This window comes from Eurosta solidaginis, chromosome 5, assembly GCF_040869045.1.
Source record: "Eurosta solidaginis isolate ZX-2024a chromosome 5, ASM4086904v1, whole genome shotgun sequence".
In the NCBI taxonomy this organism is placed as follows: Eukaryota; Metazoa; Arthropoda; class Insecta; order Diptera; family Tephritidae; genus Eurosta; species Eurosta solidaginis.
This window is the reverse complement of record NC_090323.1, coordinates 200,041,850-200,063,797: the sequence shown is the minus strand read 5'-3', so window position 1 is coordinate 200,063,797 and position 21,948 is coordinate 200,041,850. Positions and strand designations below refer to the sequence as shown.

Here is a 21,948-nt window from a genome sequence, read left to right as displayed (position 1 = left end):
GACGCTACATTTGTAGTGCTCCCAGCTTGCTTTCAATTAAGTGAATGTATATCAAACGACAAGTACAGGCTTTCTATTTTTGAATCATAAAGTAGGCGAAAATCAATGAAAAGGATTTTATGGCTAAAAGGAGTGTAATAGGAGGAAATGTGGTGCTGTACAGTATATATTATGTATGTAAGTAATATATGTGAATATTGAACTGAATGAAGCGAAAAATCAAATTACTTTTAAATTAAATTATAAATTTAGAAGTTCAAATTTTAGTTATGAAGTAAATTTTTTTAATATTTTTTGTATTTTTTTTTTTTTGTTGTTGTTACAGTTCGTAATTTGATATGCTTTAAAGGTTTTTATTAAAATTAATTTTTTTAAATTAAAATAAAATTCAAAATTTTTATTTTATCATTATTTTAAAATTTTATTTTAAAATTGACAGTCTTACAATGGAAAAATTTTAATTTTCTCAAAACAATTTCGCGAAAAAAATTTTACAATTTTTGTGGCTATATTGGCCTACTGATTTGTAAGATCGCGGGTTCGAATCGAGCTCCAGGCCTAACAATAATTATTTTATCATTATTATTTTTATGACAAATTTTTTCTTAATTGAAAAAATTTTAAATTAGAATAGAAGAAAGAAAACATTTTTTTCATGATTTTAATAGTTTTATCAAACACGTCTTTCTTTTAAAAGTCAAAATTTAAAATTTTTTTGATCAAAAAATTCTAAAATTAAAAAAATGTTTCTTTAGTTTTTATTAAATTTGCATAAAACAATAAGAGAAAATAAAATTAGTTTATTTGTATTATTTACAGTAAAGATTTTTATTTCTTTTTCCACGAAATATTTCGAAATTTCAGAAAATCTTTGGAAAGATTTTATTTAATTATTCTCTTTTGACGAAACAAAAATTAATTTGTTTTTTTGCAATAAACAGCATTGTTTAAAATTTGTTCATGTCCTGAAATTTCAATTGAACAATGCACTGCATAAATTTGAAAAAAAAAAATAGTCTTTGAAAATTTAAAAACTTTAAGAAGTTATGAAGTTTAAATCTTAGGAATTTTGAAAATTTAAGCTAAACTTAGAAATCTTTGGAGCATATTTCCTCAGAAGTTTTTTTTGTATGGTTAAAAAACTAACTTTAAAAAGAAAATAAACAAACCTTTCAAAGCTTCTGAGAAAAATTTTTTTAAAAGTTTTCTATCTTTAAATTTTCAAATTTTATGCAGTTTCCTTTTTTAAAGTTAGTTAGTTTTGCTTTTTTTTGTAATTAAATTTTAAAACTGTTTCTTCTTTAATAATTATAAAATTAATATATTTATTTTATTGATATTAGAGAAAACACTTGTATAAAGCAATATGGAATCTCGCTAATTAAATACAGATGATTATATTTGTTTTAAGTAAAAAAATATATAAAAAAAAATTCGCAAATTCTTCAAAAATGTGGGTTTTAAAATAAAAATTACCTTTTTTTTTTTTCTAAATTTAAATTAATTTAAAAGAAATGAGCTTTGAAAAATGTTTCAGTATTTAATTTTTGCCGAATATTTTTACTGTACGAACACCCTCTTTTACCCACTGTATGCCTTCACTAGTTAAATTAATATATTAGCAAATGTATTTAATAATGTCGGGACGGCGCGAACGCCATTCCCGGCTACCAAAAATTGCACGCACGAGTTATTCGCATTAGGAATAATCGCGGAGGTCAACTCAACCGAATGTGCAATGGTCAAGCCTCACTCCGGAGGAACCGCCTTCATGATCACGGTAACCTCTACGCCAGGTAAGTATGCTTTTTTCAGTACAAAATCGATCTACTGTATAACTTTTTTCATTAGCAAGTTAAGAATTATACGACGCAAATGTAGCATTTTTTAAATTGCAATGAAAATGTCAAACAAATTTATGTGTAGTGATATTCTAGTATTTAGTGGTTGCTTCATGAATCATGATTCATTATCAATTCACTATTTTTGTGTTTGCCTGAGTGGTGCGTGTTTTGCTGTTTTGTTGTTTTTACTTTTGTTGTTCCGCTGTGCTATCAAACCGGTTGCCGGCGCATGCCAAATTTTAAATGTTAACGCTGTCTGTTGTTGGGGTAGGAATATTAGCTGCATAGGTAAATGAACAAAATTTTTTAAACAGCGAAGGGCCGCACAGTGGTCCGGATTTAGCTTTCAGTGGACTTAGGTAAATGAAAAAAATACTAGTTAATAACACAAAGAATTTGATGGGGATTGTTTTAAGTATTTTTTCATAAAGTCTTAAACAAAAAAGTTATAGCAAATAAAAAAAATTTAATGTATGGGAAAAATCACATTTTTACCGTTAACTCATTTTCCTCACATTCCCTCAAAACTTGATTAATTTATTTATTTAGTTAGGGTTATATACTATGCAATGTACTTGGTTTCATGGTTCGAAAAGGTTCGCGTTTTTGTTTTGTTTTTTGTTTTTTTTTGTTTTTTTTTTTAGTTTTTTTTTTTTTATGGAAGTAGTGCGAATCACTCTTTAATGCTGGGTAATATTTAAAAACAAAAATATTTGATAATTCATATTATACATTTAATTTTTTTATATTGAATTTACATTTAACAATCTAAACAAGGTTCAAATGAAAAATTTAGCTATTCCAGCTTGTTCGTTAATTTTTTTTTTGTTTTTTTTTTATATGATGCTTACTATTCCAGCTTGTTCGTTAGTACCAAAAGAATAATTAAAAGCAAAATTTATTCGATCGGTCAATAGTCCATGAAATCTCCAAATATACATATAGGTATATGACCAAAAAAAAAAAAAAAACTAAAAAAACAATTTTTATTATTTTAAGTAAATGTTGCGTTTCATATGTAGTATGTATATTCGCACCCTATTAAAATTGAGAAACTAAAATATTTAGTTTTCTGTATCATAGTCGAGGTTTTGCGGTAGGAGTAGTAGAAATTTCACTTCTTCGGATATTTCCTTATGCTTACTAGGTAATTTCGATCTTCTTCTTGCTTCTGTAACCATTCACTGTTTGCATCTTTAAACACTTGATCTTTGGATCCTGATTTTTTCCACCTTCTATGCAGATTGAAGCAGTATTTTGAGCAAAAGGCTTTTAAACTGTTCAAATTTTTACCATTAAGATGTATCAGAATTTTGGATTTAATAAAATTGTATAAAAATATATAGTCTTTAATATTGCCACATTCTTTCAATTTTTCAAATAAAGCAGAATTTGTCACTAACAGCCTGATTCTAATGTGGTAACAACTTTTTTCACCACGGCAACTTTCTTCATGTGGTAACTTTTGTACCCTTTTGGTATTCTGCCCACGAAAGTAGCCGGATAATTGTTTACCCACTAAAATAGCCCACAAAAGCTGTTGTTTAGAAAAAGGCAATACTGAAAAATAAAGAATTGTGAGCGCAAATAAGTAAACATAATAGTAAAAAAGTGTTGGTTCTTGCTATACATATTTGTTTCCATGTATTACATTACCTTGATACATATTTTTATTGAGAAATAGTAAAAATTATTTTGGTGAATCCAAAATTGCTTGAAATCTGAAAAAATACCTAGACGTACACATATGCTCGTTAGGGTATGTCGATATGAAACCCGGTTACTAAAAGTGTCATAACTTTTTTAAATTTGGTTTTACGAAAAAATGGGATATTACAATAAATTATGGAAAAAGATCACAGAATACGAAAATGTACATTTAAAGTCCTAAGTCATAGCTTTTCAATTTCGGTCCACTGTGCGCCGTATTGCTTTACGATGATCATGGAGAAGGGTTGAAGGGTACATACATACATAGGTATGCAAGTAAATATTGTTGACAATTCAGTACTCTATTGACACCAAAGAATAGCTAAACAAAATTCATCAGATGAATGAGAAAGGAAAACAAAAACAATTTTTTACTTTTGTTTTTTTTAATAAATTTGTTGCAAAAAAAGTGTTAGCACATCGAAGTTAGAAAATATGTGTGTACTTAAGTGGAATGCGATCAATTAATAAAACCCTGCAAAAATCGCGAGTACTCCATGCATGCATGTATGGAGTACTCGCTATGGACCAACCGAGTGCTCCAAAATTAACCACAATTCATACAAAAAATATGGTCCAATTAACATTGCGATGTCCTAGGACTGGACCATATACTCCAGCTTCGCATTACATCAGAGTAATTCATGGAGTACCCACAGTCCAATAAACATTGTGTAGTGATTACAATCGTTAAAAACGAGCAATGATCGGCTTACAATATGTTAGTGTAGAAACATGAGTTGGTCCATTGCTGCATTACAGTGGAGTATAATGGTAAGTACTCCAGTGGACCACATGATCCGATTTTTGCAGGGAAACTACTTAAAACTGTACAAGTATATTATTCTAACACTTATTGAAAACTGAGCATTATATATAGTAAGATAAGAGTTATGTAATAGAGTACTTACTTAATCGTCCAAAGCTGTGCGATAGCCTCTTTTTGAGCTTTTGTAATGCGCCACCTTTTTTCTCGCGCATTGAAACGCCTGTAAAAAAAGATAAGAAAAAAAAGTTGTTTTGAAATTGAGCTGACGAAGATAGACAAATATAAAGTGGTATCTAATATCGTTTTCTTTTCTGGAAAAAGTGTTACGCTTTTTGTACGCCGAGCAAGGGTTGTAAATATATTTTGTTCTATTCTAAAAAGCAGGTAAAGTCTTTAGGGGGTGTATATTGGAACAGGGTTATTACGGGGTATTTCGTTTTTGTGAAAATTGTTGCCTGCTCGCAACGCAAAAGCTTATGCGGCAGTTACTCACTAAACGTACGTAGAAAAAACGTGTCAGCTGACGTGACCTATCTTATGAATGTGCAATGTAAACGAAAACTCACCGACGTGCAACGCCCGTACGTACGTAGCCCGGAACGTAGAAATCAAAACAATTTTGATTTTTTCCGTAAGAACGTGTCAGCTGATCGCTCTCTCACTTGAAAGAGTTGCCTATTAAACTTTTGTGCGCCAATTTTTGACCGTTTGCAGTTTTATGCAAAAACACCTAATTAAAGTTTGAAAAATTGTGAAAATAATTCGAAATAATTATGTAAAAGTGCAGATTGTAAATATGTAATCTATTTATATTTATTTAATATTTATTCCGGCCTTTTACAATATCAAAAATTAAATTGGAAAAAGTTGATGTTTCCATAAGCATACATGCAAAATGGTCAATGGCAACAGTGCTTATCTGTAAACAATACACACACAAATATCTTATGTACATGTACACAGACGCACACATTGATTCCTACGGGCTTGAGAGTTCGGTCAAACGTGCTTCGTACGACAAACGTCCTTACGTACGGCACACGTCGGTGGGTAATTGCCGCTTTACACTTTTACCCTGCATAAAATGGCCGTGTGGCATCGTAACTTCACAAATTTTTAGCGAAGAAAATTGAAATGAAGGAAATAATTGCTAATAAATTTTTATTATCATTGACAGCGCATTTGTGAAAATCAGCTAATACACGGGGTAGCCATTTATGTTCTTTGCATGAAATGTTGAAAATTTTCTGAGGTAGGAGTGATTCTATTAAGGCTTTACCATTTACTTAGGCAACAATTTATTTCAGAAAAGAAAACGCTATAACCGGTATAACGACTACAGTTAATGAAACTACTACATACCCTTAAATAGGGTTTCTTGAGAAAATTGTGATATAAAGCGTTGTTCGAAGATTTTCTGAGATGGGAATTTTCATAACTGGTAAACAAGTGGTCTACAGCAGTTCATTTTGTGAATAGAGGTAAAGAGACAATTTCCCACCCTTACACACGGAAATATTTTTGTCCACTTTCCATGCCCTTGCCATATCATGTAATATGGGCGCGTGCCCGTATTCGGTTCATTCCCACATGGTGGGTTTTCTTAGTCATAGAGCCCCTTTCGCGGACAAACCCTACACATGCACTTGCGAAAAATTACTGCTAACCCTACCTGAAGTGCGCTGCTCTCTGCGCCTGATATACACAGGCGTGCTAGTCTATGCACCTTCCCAAACCTATTATTATTATTAGGCCTGGAAGCACTGTAACCTTTGGGCAGATCTAATGTGTATTTCCCAAAGCTATGTGGATTGTTCTTTTTGTATGGCGCCGCCCACCAGACAAGACCTCTATACGTTAGTATCTGTCGAATGACTGTGTTTTGCATACCATCGATGATATGCGATGACAGTCCCCAGTTCCTCCACAGCCAGAGCTTTCTTTTATCTCACATCGAGGTTCCTTTTCTAGCACATGCACAGGACAAGCTCCATTTTGGTCGGGTGTACCCCCAGCCCGATTTCCCTTGGCCATCGCGAAAAGCCGCTAGGCACCCTATACATGAGCTCGCTAGTCATTGACAGAAATTTACCTATGATCACAAGCACTTAGCCGTCGGCGTATACGCTTACTCTCGTTCCTTTTGCCCTAAAGATTTCTAAAATTTCATTAATCACCAGTATCCAAAGAAAAGGCGCTAACACGTCACCCCGAGTCTTGTCCCTGAAAGCCATTTAACTAATTGAGCAAGCTTCTAAAGTTACGTTGACTGCCCTACTTCTACGTCTTCGTCTTAAGTCCTCTTCAGATGGCCTCTGTTTGAACGTTGTTGAAATCTACCTCAATGCAGTCTTTGCGGTTCAGTGATTTCTCGATGACGCTGATTATGATAAAGCAGTAGCGTGCTCCGCCTACCACACCGAAGCTCCCGGGTTCAAGTCCCGTGCAAAGCAGCATAAAACATGTAGGTCTCGGCATAAAATGTATAGGTGTCGTTCCATCAATTTGTAGGAGAAAGAGCACAACGCAAACGTTGGCGCGAAGCTCGGCTTTAATCTCTTCCGGGGTAAATCGCACCAAGTATTGTTTTCTTTATTGGGTATCAAAGGAATAATATTGACGGCACCAAGTAATTATGAGCTTTGAGCACTCTGTGCCCGAAATCAACTAACGATACCAGAAGAAAGTGAAATTATCCGGAATTTAGTCAAATCGTTTTTGTTTTTCACTGCTACTGTGTATGAATTCGCACAGCTCCTGTCTCTACTTAGCGCAACTACCCAATAGAATGGCAAATAATATGTGACGTTCACAAATCACGTTTGTCGTCATCGCAATTGTCGCATCGTCTTTGCTGTCAATTTTGCTTATATATTATTTTTTCTATATGCACGACTCATATTGTTATATGCTTGTTGTTGTTATTTTATTTATTGCATTAATTGTCGACATACCTATTTGTTAAAAAATCATGATCACTAGAAAAGTTGTTGAATAGGTGGTTAGAGGCATTGTTAGTTTGACTATTAGAGTTAAGTGTCTGTTTTACGTCACAGCTTCTGGGTGGTTGCTTAGAATTCGATATTACACAAGTTTAAAAGGACAGCTTAGTTTCTACAAACTTATTCGATGAAAGTGAAGTAAGTAATTAGTTAGCATATAGTTAGCTGAACGCACTCTACCCCTATAGACCCGCAACCATGTAAGGAACATGAAAGCGAAGCTTGCGCATATGCAGATTAGATATGAACGCTGCTGGTCTTTACTCTTTTCACATGTTTTTTTGTTCAGAATTGCATTCCATACGATTCAGTTTGGAGTCAAATTGGCTGTGTAGCGCAACCACTTTAAGGCCTTGTCAGTGCTATTTATATCTTGTCCAACCCATTTGCTAACCTCACATACCTGTGGAACATCCTCTTCCTATAGCAGGCGAGGCTCTGGCGACGCTTAGTTCCTCATGTTAGGTTAAGGGGCCGTGATGGCCTAGAATGTTCAATGTGGTCATATTAAATCATTCCCGAGATGGTCGCCCTTGTATCTTGATAATGCTCGTTATGACAAAGGACCATCAACATCGATAACACTCCCTAAAATCCTTCAGAAAGGGTTCTTAACGCTACAATTACAACCACAAAATCTTCCATTTTTATATCCAATACTGAGTGCAACATAACCCTATGTCCATTATTCTATGGCATATTTGTTTATTAATAATTTTTTTTCAAACAAGCCGGATTTTTTTATTAAATGGTTGTAGAACGTTCTATCTCAAAAATCTATAGGCGTTTTATACAAATTATGAGACAGGACGTTAGACAGAGACTATGCATATTCAGTTTACGATGATGACGTTCCTTTAGGTGATTTCATGTTCTTGACGTTTTCCTGGGAACATCGGGACGATGTGACATTCTGCTGTGTGTCGATTTGAATCTAACGTTGCATTAAAAAAAAGACAGGTAAGGTCAAAATTACAAAATGGATTCGCTTTAGAGAATACTCGCCCTCATAACTTAAAGTTTTGCATTTTGTTTTCTTCCGGCATTGATTTGCCTCAGTATCATCAAAAAATACTACAATGTTGCCATCCTGAAATAAATAAAATAAAATAAATGTAAGGCGCGATAACCTCCGAAGAGATCTAAGGCCGAGCTTCTCTTCCAATTTCCGTCGTGCTCCTCTTGATTTTCCCTACAAATTGGCCGGACGGGACCTACATGTTTTATGCCGACTCCGAACGGCATCTGCAAGGCAGATGAGTTTTCACTGAGAGCTTTTCATGGCAGAAATACACCCGGAGTGCTTGCCAAACACTGCCGAGGGGCGACCCCGCTTAGAAAAATTTTCTTCTAATTGAAACGGGCATACGGTGTGGTAGGCGGAGCACGCTACCATCACACCACGGTGGCCACCGCCATCCTGAAATATGAAACAAAATACAGGGAAATAACGCCTGAGGTATGGGTTTCCTTTTGTGTGTGGTTGTTATTAATTTTTCGTAAATGAAATAAAGCATGCAGGGAAATCTTCCCCTTTTCAGGCGTTAATTACTTGGGTATTTTTTAATTGCACCAGAATTACGGAGCTTCTGGGAGGATGTGAAACAGTTTTAGTCATGGAAACAGAATGGCTGGATCTGCAGAGTATCACACTGTCCACAGGAATATCTAAACGGACCGTTGACGTCAATGAGATGACTGATGATCTGGAACAACGTAATGTAAATGAGCATGCCCTGGGAGGCTTGTAATATGATAACTCGGGATTCACTGTATACGGTGCCAAGACTCAACATTACCTATGTAAACCTAGCATTAAGAGCTAGGCTAAATGTGCAGAAAGAGGTGAATAATGTAAAAATTTATAGCGGCAGAGGTTTTGCAACAACGATGCTTAAAAAAATCAAAGCTTATAGATTTGCCTGATTGCAAAGAAGTATTTTGGCTTATCAGATCTTAATTATACTCAGCTGAGCAGAGCTCACAGAGTATATTAACTTTGTTCGCATAACGGTAGTCCGTAACGGCATAAACTAATCGAGATAGATATAGGCTTCTATATATCAAAATGATGCGGCGAAAAAAGAAATTTATTTAGCCATGTCCGTCCGTCCGTCCGTAAACACGATAACTTGAGTAAATTTTGAGGTATATTGATGAAATTTGGTATGTAGGTTCCTGGGCACACATCCCAGATCGCTATTTAAAATGAACGAAATCGGACTATGACCACGCCCACTTTTTCGATATCGAAAATTTCGAAAAACCCAAAAAGTGCGATAATTCATTACCAAAGATGGATAAAGCGATGAAACTTGGTAGGTGAGTTGAACTTATGACGTAGAATAGAAAATTAGTAATTTGGCAGTCGTTGAAGATATCATGATGAAATTTGGCAAGGGCGTTACTCCTATTCCTATATGTGTGCTAAATAAAAATTAGCAAAATCGGATGACGAACACGCCCACTTAAAAAAAAAAAATTTTTTTTAAGCCAAATTATAACAAAAAATTGAATATCTTTACAGTATGTAAGTAAATTATGTCAACATTCAATTCCAGTAATGATACGGTGCAACAAAATACAAAATACAAAAATAAAAGAAAATTTCAAAATGGGCTTGGCTCCGCCCTTTTTCATTTAATTCCTCTAGAAAACTTTTAATGTCATAAGTTGAACAAAAATTTACCAATCCTTGTGAAATTTGGTAGGGGCATAGATTCTATGACGATAACTGTTTTCTGTGAAAATGGGCGAAAGCGGTTGATGCCACGCCCAGTTTTTATACACAGTCAACCTTCTGTCCTTCCGCTCTGCCGTTAACACGATAACTTGAGCAAAAATCGATATATCTTTACTAAGCTTAGTTCACGTACTTATCTGAACTCACTTTATCTTCGTATAAAAAATGGCCAATATACGACTATGACCACGCCCAATTTTCCGATATCGGAAATTACGAAAAATCGCGAGTTTGAATCGAGCTCAAGGCCTAACGATAATTATTTTATCATTATTATTGTTATGATATATTTTTTCTTAATTAAAGGCAAAAAAACAACAGCTGTGATAGCTGAATTCTTCCCGAAATGGATATATACAACGAGTTTTTGCAGTTGTCTAAATTTTTTCTTTTCTTCTAATTTAATTTTTTTTCAATTAAGAAAAAATATATCATAACAATAATAATGATAAAATAATTATTGTTAGGCCTTGAGCTCGATTCAAACTCGTGATCTTACAAATCAGTAGGCCGATATAACAACAAAAATTTTAATTACGAAAAATGAAAAAATTCCATAATTCTATACCAAATATGAAATAAAATAATTAAAACAAAATTTTTAAGTTAAACGGTTTTATTGAAAACAATACTTACATGAAATAACAATAATACGAAAAGCTAGAAAATAATTAGGTAGGTCCTAAGTACTACTTATCGGCGCGTGAAATTTCTAAAAATGTGAGGCATAGCATAACCTTATTAAGGTTCAGTTGGCCTTATATGTGACTACCAATAGATTTTTGACGCGTCCAACGCTTTTATTTAATTGTCTTGTCAACGCCCTAGATTGACGAGGAGTATGGTGACTAGTACCTAGGACCTACCTAATTATTTTCTAGCTTTTAGTATTATTATTACTTCATGTAAGTATTGTTTTCAATAAAACCGTTTAACTAAAAATTTTTTTTTTAATTATTTTTTTTTTCAAGTTTTTAGTCTTTATTTAATTGCCTATTATTTCTCATTATATTTAGTTCATTTAGTGATTCATTATTACAAGGACTTTTTTCTGACAATTTTTTACAACCTAAGTCCTCAATACATAATCCTTCCAAAGACTTTACTCGACTCTGCGCCACGTATGCTCGTCCCTCCTCCAACTCCAAAATATTTTGATGTCACTTCTACTGGACTGTGTGTAATATTTGTCCCAAATATGAGCCAAATCGGGCATCATAGGTCGCTTTCTATTCATGTATGTATTATGTGTTCCAAATATGGACCAAATCAAATCGGACCACAAATACGATTTTTGTGAATATCTCGATCCTCGCGCCACCTAGCGGCGATTTTTTTGATAGGTCGCTTTCTATTCTTGTATGTATTATGCGTTCCATGCATGAGCCAAATCGGACCACAAATACGATTTTTGTGAATATCTCGATCCATGCGCCATCTAGCGGCGATATTTTTTTCATAAGTCGCTTTTTATTCTTGCATGTATTATGTGTCCCAAATATGAGCCAAATCGGACCACAAATACGATTTTTGTGAATATCTCGATCCATGCGCCACCTAGCGGCGATTTTTTTCACAGGTCGATTTCTATTCTTGCATGTATTATGTGTTCCAAATATGAGCGAAATAGGACCACAAATGCGAATTTTACGAATATCTCGATCCATGCGCCACCTAGCGGCGATTTTCACAGGTCGATTTCTATTCTTGCATGTATTATGTGCTCCAAATACGAGCCAAATCGGACCACAAATGCGAATTTTGCGAATATCTCGATCCTAGCGGCGATTTTTTTCTTATTATTGCATTGTCATCAGGTTCTGAACTATATTCCAAGTTTCAGGAAGTTACTTAAATTTCAATTACAAGATTCGTTCACAACGGCCGTGCCAATTAACACCTTTCATTTGATATCCATATCGTACAAACACATTCTAGAATGACCTCTGGTCCACCTTTATGGCGATATCCCGGAATGGCGTCCACCTATAGAACTATGGCCCACTCTCTTTTAAAATACTCTTTAATACCTTCCATTCGAAACCCATGTCATAAAAACACAATCCAGGTTTACCCTAGGTTCAATTTTGCTAAATGGTGATTTTCCCTTATTTTGTCTCCAAAGCTCTCAGCTGAGTATGTAATGTTCGGTTACACCCGAACTTAGCCTTCCTTACTTATTTTTGCTTATTTTTGTGACCCACTGTAAGATTTTTAATCGTTATGTGGTTCTAACCCATCCTTATTTAGGTTTTATTAACATTAATTAAATTTTTATTACTGTCTATCAGTTTTTTTACATAAATTTCAATTGCCATCAATCAACTTATACGTAATAACTGTATGGAAACGGCTTGTTAATTGCTCAACAATTAAGGCCTGCATGCCAATAAAAAATTTACTTTTGATCAAAAGTTGTTTACTAATTTGTTTCTTTTTTTTTTGTTCATATATGACACACGTTCAACAGTTGAGATTATGCAACTATGCAAAACTTATGGCTCGCCAGCTGTTTTACCAATTCCTGAATTAAGTATGAATAAGTAATCATATTGAAATTGTCGCCTGATAGTCGTTTCAAGTATAGCTGGAAAAACACCGGGTGGCTCCTTATATAGAAAACAAACAGAGCTTAGAGAATTTTATCTAACTTTTTTTTTAACAACCGTTGAGCTGCTTTTGGGGGTTTTCAACTCTTACGGTTCTGTGAAAATCTTCATTCGCAGCAAATCGCATCGACAGCTTCGAAGAAATCACTGCGAGTAAGTGATTGTATGCAACGCCACCTGCGCCTAGTTTTCAATCATTTTTGTCAGAGCTGGTAATAACAGAACCAAGCACATCAACACCTTCCATTGAGCCAATACTACTGAATTCCCCCACATTTTGCACATGTATCCTTAGGCACTGGCCAATTCAACCCATTCCATAGACTTCCACTTAGGTTTGCAGGTGGCGTCATGGAAAGAGGGAAATCATCAAGAAATGGCCATGTGTGTCATTCTCCTAGGTTAGGTTAGGTTGAACTGGCCGGTCAATAAATACCTCACATTGACTGGATGTGTCCATACTGTTACCAGAATTTGTTTGACCACCAAACGGAAGAAACTCAATCAGATGCCAGGACATATGTTATAGAAAAACTTCGCCCTTTTGGCAAATACTAGAACTTTTCTAGAACCCAGCTTAATTGCTGACTCGAGATCTAGCAACTCCGCCGCTCCTAATAGCTGGAACCTTTACCTGGCCAGTGCAGGACACGAAAACAGAACATGCGCAACCGTTTCTTCCTGAAGCTCACACTTCCTGCTCTTGCTGTTACTGACGAGGCCTAACTTATAAGTATGTGACGCCAGAAGGCAATGTCCAGTCAGTATGCTCATCGCGAGGCTTAAGTCTTCTCTCTTTATAGATATAATCAACTTTGTCAGTCTAATGTCGTAGGCTTTGCACATGATTTTAGAAATTTTGCAGCTCCGCGCTTTTGTCCCCGACTTTCCTGCTTGGTGGATCATATGCAACTCCTGTCTCCTTTTGATTTCTCCCAAACGAATTGGGACATCTGTAGTCGACTCAGCGAGTGTTGCACCCTTCTTTGCCAACTCATCGGCCTTTTCGTTACCTTCTATTAGTTATTCTCCTAACTGCTTAGATATTTTCGCGACAAAGGAGTTGAAACCTCTTTTCCGGACGTTAATGAACAGCTAATGGCCTTTTACTAGTTTATTATGAAAATCAGCAATGTTTTCCTCCACGTAGCACGAATGTGGCTAAACGGATTTAATATTATTATGTTTACGTAAGTTTATACCGTTGACGGCCTAACCTCACGATGCACCAAAGCACACGGCTCTAAGTCACATTTGACCAGGGCATGAGACTCGCTTACCCTGGTCTCAATTGATAATATGCATGGAAACACCATCATCTTGGTGGGGTTTGAAGCCAATCTATGAGTCATAGCACCTGGTTGCAATGCAACTCCACATTCGAGTTAAACAGCTTCTCCGTATTTGAACATCAACCACATCCACCACGATGCTCCCGAGAGACCTACACCAAATGAGCAGAAACGGAACAAGCTCCATGGACTTATTTGCTCCCCATGGCACCAATTCTAAAATCTTATGTCAGACTTTGAGGCCGAAGCTACTTCCGATTGGGTATGCACCTACTCCGGACCGGCGTCTAGATAGATATCGAACTCCGCTTATGCAAACTACTTTTAGTTTCTTAATCATTATTGGTGATTTTTGGATGTTAGTTTCTTAATTATAGCTTTTTGAGTATTCTTCAGCACAATGAGGTGTAGTTGTTTATCTTACCATTGATTTATATAAAAATAATCGTATTTATTGTTTGGATGATTTTGGCCAAGAACCGTTGTTAATATGCATCTGCAATTGATTGATTCTTAACCAGATCTTGTTGCTGAAAGTGCTCTTTTAGAATGCTAGTTTATAAACTCATCTCAATTTCAATAAACATTGCGAAGATCCTTTAGAGTTATTGCTATTCCGAAATTAAACTTCGAAAAAGCCTCAGGCAATTACTGATGGTCAGAGTAAACTATGCGGAAACTATCGATTGCATCCACTAACGATATTTCGGCATGAATGATACATATTCAGTTTAAGTATTGTACATATTTTTATTGCTGTTCTCATCCTTGATTGATTTGATCGATTGTGTTGCATGTTCAACAATTTTTGTTATACTCAGTTGAGCAGAGCTCACAGAGTATATTAACTTTGATTGGATAACGGTTGGTTGTACAGGTATAAAAGAATCGAGATAGATATAGACTTCCATATATCAAAATCATCAGTATCGAAAAAAAATTTGATTGAGCCATGTCCGTCCGTCCGTTCGTCCATCCGTTTGCCCGTTAACACGATAACTTGAGTAAATTTTGAGGTATCTTGATGAAATTTGGTATGTAGATTCCTGGGCACTCATCTCAGATCGCTATTTAAAATGAACGATATCGGACTCTAACCACGCCCACTTTTTCGATATCGAAAATTTCGAAAAACCGAAAAAATGCGATAATTCATTTCCAAAGACGGATATAGCGATGAAACTTGTTAGATGGGTTGACCTTATGACGCAGAATAGAAAACTAGTAAGATTTTGGACAATGGACGTGGCACCGCCCACTTTTAAAAGAAGGTATTTTAAAAGTTTTGCAAGCTGTAATTTGGCAGTCGTAGAAGATATCATGATGAAATTTGGCAGGAACGTTACACTTATTACTATATGTATGTACTAATAAAAATTGGCAAAATCGGAAGAAGAACACGCCCACTTTTTAAAAAAAAATTTTTTCAAAGTCAAATTTTAACAAAAAATTGAATATCTTTACTGTATATAAGTAAAATAAGTGAACATTCAACTCCAGTAATGATATGATGCAACAAAATACAAAAATAAAAGAAAATTTCAAAATGGGCATGGCTCCGCCCATTTTCATTTAGTTTGTCTAGAATACTTTTAATGCCATAAGTCGAACAAAAATTTACCAATCTTTCTTAAATTTGGTAGGGGCATAGATTCTATGACGGTAGCTGTTTTCTGTGAACATGGGCGAAATCGGTTGAAGCCACACCCAGTTTTTATACACAGTCCCCCGTCTGTCCTTCCGCTCGGCCGTTAACACGATAACTTGAGCAAAACCCGATATATCTTTACTAAACTTAGTCCACGTACTTATCTGAACTCACTTTATCTTGGTATAAAAAATGGCCGAAATCCGACTATAACCATGCCCACTTTTTCGATATCGAAAATTACGAAAAATGAAAAAAATGCCATAATTCTATACCAAATACGAAAAAAGGGATGAAACATGGTAATTTGATTGGTTTATTGACGCAAAATATAACTTTAGAAAAAACCTTGTAAAATGGGTGTGATACCTACCATATTAAGTAGAAGAAAATGAAAAAGTTCTACAGGGCCAAATCAACAGCCCTTGGAATCTTGGCAGGAATACTGTTCGTGGTATTGCATATATAAATAAATTAGCAGTACCCGACAGATGATTTTCTGGATCACCCTGGTCCACATTTTGGTTGATATCGCGAAAACGCCTTCACATATACATCTAAGGGCCACTCGCTTTTAAAACCGTCATTAATACCTTTAATTTGATACCCATATCGTACAAGCGCATTCTAGAGTCACCCTTGGCCCACCTTTATGGCGATATCTCGAAAAGGCGTCCACCTGTAGAACTAAGGATTAGTCCCTTTTAAAATACTCATTACCACCTTTCATTTGATACCCATACCGTATAAACACATTCTAGAGTCACCCCTGGCCCACCCTAATGGCGATATCTCGAAAAGGCGTCCACCTATAGACCTAATGCCCACTCCCTCTTAAAATGCTCAGTAACACCTTTCGTTTGATACCCATATCGTACAAACATTCTAGAGTCACCCTTGGTCCACCTTTATGGCGATAACTCGAAAAGGCGTCCACCTGTAGAACTAAGAATTAGTCCCTTTTAAAATACTCATTACCACCTTTCATTTGATACCCATACCGTATAAACACATTCTAGAGTCAACCCTGACCCACCCGAATGGCGATACCTCGAAAAAGCGTCCCTATAGACCTAATGCCCACTCCCTCTTAAAATGCTCAGTAACACCTTTCATTTGATTCCCATATCGTACAAACACATTCTAGAGTCACCCTGGTCCACCTTTATGGCGATATCTCGAAAAGGCGTTCACCTATAGAACTAAAGCCCATTCCCTTTTAAAATACTCATTAACACCTTTCATTTGATGCCTATATCGTACAAACACATTCTAAAGTCACCCCTGGACCACCTTAATTGCGATATCTCGAAAAGACGTCCACCGATAGACCTAAGGCCAACTCCCTCTTAAAACGCTCATTACCACCTTTCATTTTATACCCACATTCTAGAGTCACCCCTGGCCCACCTTAATGGCGATATCTCGAAAAGACGTCCACCGATAGACCTAAGGTCCACTCCCTCTTAAAACGCTCATTACCACCTTTCCTTTTATACCTATATCGTACATTCTAGAGTCAGCCCTGGTCCACCTTTATGGCGATATCCCTAAATGGCGTCCATCCATAGAACTATGGCCTACTCTCTCTTAAAATACTCTTTAATACCTTCCATTTGATTCACATGTCATAAAACCACATTCCAGGGTTACCCTAGGTTCATTTTCCTACATGGTTATTTTCCCTTATTTTGGCTCCATAGCTCTCAACTGAGTATGTAATGTTCGGTTACACCCGAACTTAGCCTTCCTTACTTGTTTATGTCTAAAGTGTGTTTATTCACTTACTCAAACATTTTTCACATTTTTTTCATATTGCAAACGATTTTTATTTTTGTTTCAAACCACAAAAACATGCAGACATGCAACCATAATACATAAAATAAAACCGAACAACCGCTAAAAGCAGTCATCCAATCAACTAACCCACGAAACGACAACAAGGCGCACCACATCACCATTCATTCATTAATTCTTTCATTCGCTCAGCTGACATAAAATAAATATTTTGCTATATTTTCAAAGTCGATTTAATAGCTGTCATGTAAGCATCAACTCAAAATGCGCGAACTATAAAATGCAATATGTCTGCAATCATTTAAAAATAACTTCTTTTTTTTTTTGTTTTATTGAATATGGCTAATTTAATTTTCTAAACAAAAGTAATTTTTGCTTACTTCATCGTCAAGCACTGACGTTTAAGTATTTTGCGAATCATGGAAAAATATGAGCCACTACTAAAATTTTTATAACCATGGCGCCGAGCAGTTGATGGTAATATATCGTCGGCCTCTTCCACATTCATGAATGTGAATTTTTTTTTTCTAGATGAAGGGTTCACTAAGTTAATCTCTGATTGGTCTATGTCGTCTGATGACGAAACTATCACCATTTATCGGCTGCCGTTTCACAAATGCCCTGTCTCAGAAATCCTTAAATAAACAGGCCAGTGGAGTCATCCCGACAGTTAGGTAACTAAACAAAAATATTGTAACGGATTCTTGCGATTTCTGATAATTATGCACCTTCTGCTAGCGATCGCATCGCTGAACTGTCGAATAAATAACTCCAATATTCAGTATTACAAAATGGTCTTTATTTATACTACTTTGGGAGTAGTACAATTATTCTTCAATATCACGTACTTCACACAATCGTATTTAAATCAAACTGATTTTGATTCCTCAGCTTGCGCTGCTTTTATACTCTCGGTTATCTCGTTCGCCAATTCTTCTAAGGTCTCCGCTGCACCTCATGCTTGGTTACCCAGTTATCAATATCTCAAATTGATGCACTGTGCGGCGCTTTAAGGTGATAATTGCTTTTAAAATTATAGTAATTAACTGTTGTATAAATAGGTATCTACATTTATAAAGTGCTAATTTTCAAAAAAAAAAATAAAATAAGTGCTAAATTTGTCAAACATAAAGAAACAAATAGCGTTGAATTTAGATAATTGGGCAATTCACACGAGTGTTTTATTCATATACAATTATAAGATTTGAGTTGTTTCCATGGTTTCCAAAATAAAATGTTATTCAAGTGTAGCACATACAGCGAATAGGGGACCTTCTGCGTTCCCGAGAGGGTCGGGCTAGTGCCTTAATGGTGCTTTGTTAACGGAACGTACCGGATCTATATCAGACAAAAGACCATCAACATCGATAACACTCCCCAAACCTTCGGGGAATGTCTTTGTCATTAATAGAACAACAACAACAGGAGACCTTGTGAATTGCCTTATTGTTTTGATTTACATAGTATATACTACGCGGCCACCGTGGTGTGATGGTAGCGTGCTCCGCCTATCACACCAAGGGTCCAGGGTTCAGGCCCGGGCAAAGCAACATCGAAAGTTTTGAAAAAAGTGATATTTGACTAACACTCCGAGTGTATTTCTGCCGTGAAAAGCTCTCAGTTAAAACTCATTGCCTTGCAGATGCCGTTCGGATTTGGCATAAAAAAAGTAGGTCCCGTCCCGCCAATTTGTAGGAAAAATTAAAAGGGGGACGACGCCAATTGGAAAAGGCACTCAACCTTAAATCTCTTCGGAGGTTGTCGCGCCTTTCATTTATTTATTTTTCTTATTTTTTATATATTAGAGCTCGGATAATTACTTGAGTAGTCGACTAACCAAATAATCGATTAATCAGTTTGAAGCAGTTAACATGCTTATTAATCTGTTGAAGGTATTCCAATATTTGCTTAGCTTCGTTTAGTCGAATAGCCGCTTTGCTTCGACTACTCGAATGCCATGGCAAATTGACCACACGAAACCGATTTGCCTTTGAAATTACAATAAAAAATAAAAATAAATGTTTTCTTCTAATTTATGTCGTTCTCCTTTTAAATTTCTTACATATTGGCAGGACTGGACCTACATGTTTTATGCCGACTCCAAACGGCATCTACAAAGCAGATAGGTTTTCACTGAGAAGCCTTTCATAGCAGAAATATACTCGGAATGCTTGCTAAATCACTGCCGAAGGGCGACACCGCTTAGAAAAATTGTCTTCTTGTTTCTAAAAGTTTGATGTTGCTTTGCCCGGGGCGTGAACCCAGGATCTTCGGTGTTGTAGGCTACTAGGCTACTGTAGGCACGTTAACACCACACCACGGCGGCCGCCGTGCTAAAAACGGCATTAGTCTTGGTACTCATGAGCTTCGATGTGTAAACAGGTGCGTCTAGGAGACTAATGCTTTCAAGTTTACTAGAGCTGGCACAGTGGTTGAAGTTAAATCATAACAGAGGTAATTTTACCAGATATAAAAGGTTTCGTGCTTTTCGTGAAGACCTTCTTCGTCTTCTTATAGGTAACGACCACGTTACTATACTATTATCGGCTTGTTGCTGATAAATAATTATTATCATCGAAAATAATAATAAATCGATAACTTTTCGACAACACGCCGATTACAAATTGGTAACAAATCTACAAGTTTTCGAAAACAATTTAATAACATTTTAATAACATATCGATAACTTTTCCGTAAGTAATCGATAACTTTAAGATAACCAATCGATAAATTTTCAATTATAAATCGAAAATTTCGTTAAGGAACAAATGACTCGTCGATTAAAAATCTATTTTATTTAATTTAATAAATTTATTAATTCATTTCATTTTATTTCAATTTATTTATCTTATTCCGGCCTTGAGCTCGAATTGAACCTGGAATCATATATCAATAGGCCGATAAAACAAAAACAATTGTTCTTTTATTTTAATTTATTTTATTTAAAGTTATTCTATTTACATTTTTTTAAATTAATTTAATTTAATTTATTTCATTTTATTTCGTTATATTTTTCATTTTATGTCATCGTACCGCTGTGGTGTGGCGGTAGCATGCTCCGTATATCACACCGAAGATCCTGGGCTAACGCCCCGGGCAAAGCAACACCGAAAATTTAGAAACGAAATTTTTCAATTAAAAAAAATTGTTTCTAAGCAGTGTCGACCTTCGGCAGTGGTTTGGCAAAGAGGAAAAATGAAAGGGAGCATGATGCAAACAGGAGCAGAAGCTCGGCCTCAAATCTCTTCGGAGGTTATCGCGCCTTACATTTATTTATTTATACATTATTTTATTGTTTTTATTTACTTTTGTTTTTTATTCTTTCCATTTTACGCGATTTACCTCCAAGGAGATTCAGGCTGAGCTTCTCTTCCAGATTGCGTTGGGCTTCTTTTAATATTACCTACAAATTTCCCGGACGGAACCCACTTGTTTTTTGCCAACTCCGAAAGTCATACGCAACGTAATTAATTTTTTACTAAGAAGGGTTGCATGGCAGAAATACACTTGGAGTGTTTGTCAAATTTACTTCCGAAGGGCGACCGCGATTAGATTTTTTACTGTAATTGAAAAACTTGTTTCTAAATTTGGATGGTACTTTGCCCGGAAGTTGAGCCTTGGACCCTCATTATGGCAGGCGGAGCACGCTACTACCACACCACGGCGGCCGCCTATTTCATAGAGATCTTGCCGAATAATTTGCAAAGATGTTACAGCCAACAAAACCCTGATAATATCTTATTTGAACTTAAACCTGAATACCACATCTTTTCACGCACTTGCGTTGTGGAGTACTCTGATATTCATTAAGAACTTTGTTCAAAGTTTGAGCGTGAATCTGATACTTTTTTGTACTGCATTATGAGCAAACCAAATTTCGTTCAAATTTCAGATTGTGCCGAATTTCGTAAAAATTTTACGCAGTCGAAGTCGAAGTGCTCTGGGTCAGAGTCGTGTGCTTTACCCACTTAGCAATTCAAACGTGTAAAAAAAAGGTAAGAAAAATAATCTTTGACTTGCAGCGCATTTTACAAATGATATTTTATTAAGATTTTCAGCGGTAAGTTAAAACTTGGTTATTTCGTTTTAAACTAGAAGAGTTTTCAAGTTTATATTTAAAATTTTTTAAACTTTTTTGGTTTTGTTTTAAAACCATAACAACAAATTACACTGACATTGCTTTCTCTTTATTGCCTCAAATTATTTTTGTACTCTCCTCATTTCCTAAATTAATGTTTAATCATTAAATCACGCGATCTGTTCCACAGTGCGGCGCTATGCTATTGGCGATTTTCATTAAATCACCAAGCAAACAAATAAATAAGTGGGTAAATAAAATATAATTAACACAATAACACGCAAACATACATACAAACATGTGGAGAGTTGTGGTAAAGCTTTTGTTTGGTCTTTTTTTTATTTACTAATTAAAAATTAATGCGAAAATTTGCCAACAATCTGCTTTACAACGCAGCTGTTGGGTTTTTTCTTATTTTCATTTTTGCCCTTGTTTATTTATTATACTCAGCTGAGC

At 35.5% G+C, this 21,948-nt stretch overlaps 1 protein-coding gene and 1 non-coding gene across 17 annotated transcripts in view; both read right to left on the bottom strand.

Moving 5' to 3' along the window:
* Eip63E (cyclin dependent kinase Eip63E) overlaps positions 1-21,948 on the bottom strand; it is a 733,437-nt gene that overhangs the window by 494,525 nt on the left and 216,964 nt on the right. For all 16 annotated transcript variants that reach the window (XM_067787451.1, XM_067787449.1, XM_067787458.1 and 13 more), the window contains one exon: positions 4,466-4,543. In XM_067787451.1, the coding sequence (XP_067643552.1) occupies positions 4,466-4,543 (78 nt within the window). The remainder of the gene's footprint in view (positions 1-4,465; positions 4,544-21,948) is intronic.
* LOC137234095 (U1 spliceosomal RNA) lies at positions 1,640-1,804 on the bottom strand. The gene has a single exon (XR_010947691.1). It is a non-coding gene; the product is annotated as a U1 spliceosomal RNA (small nuclear RNA).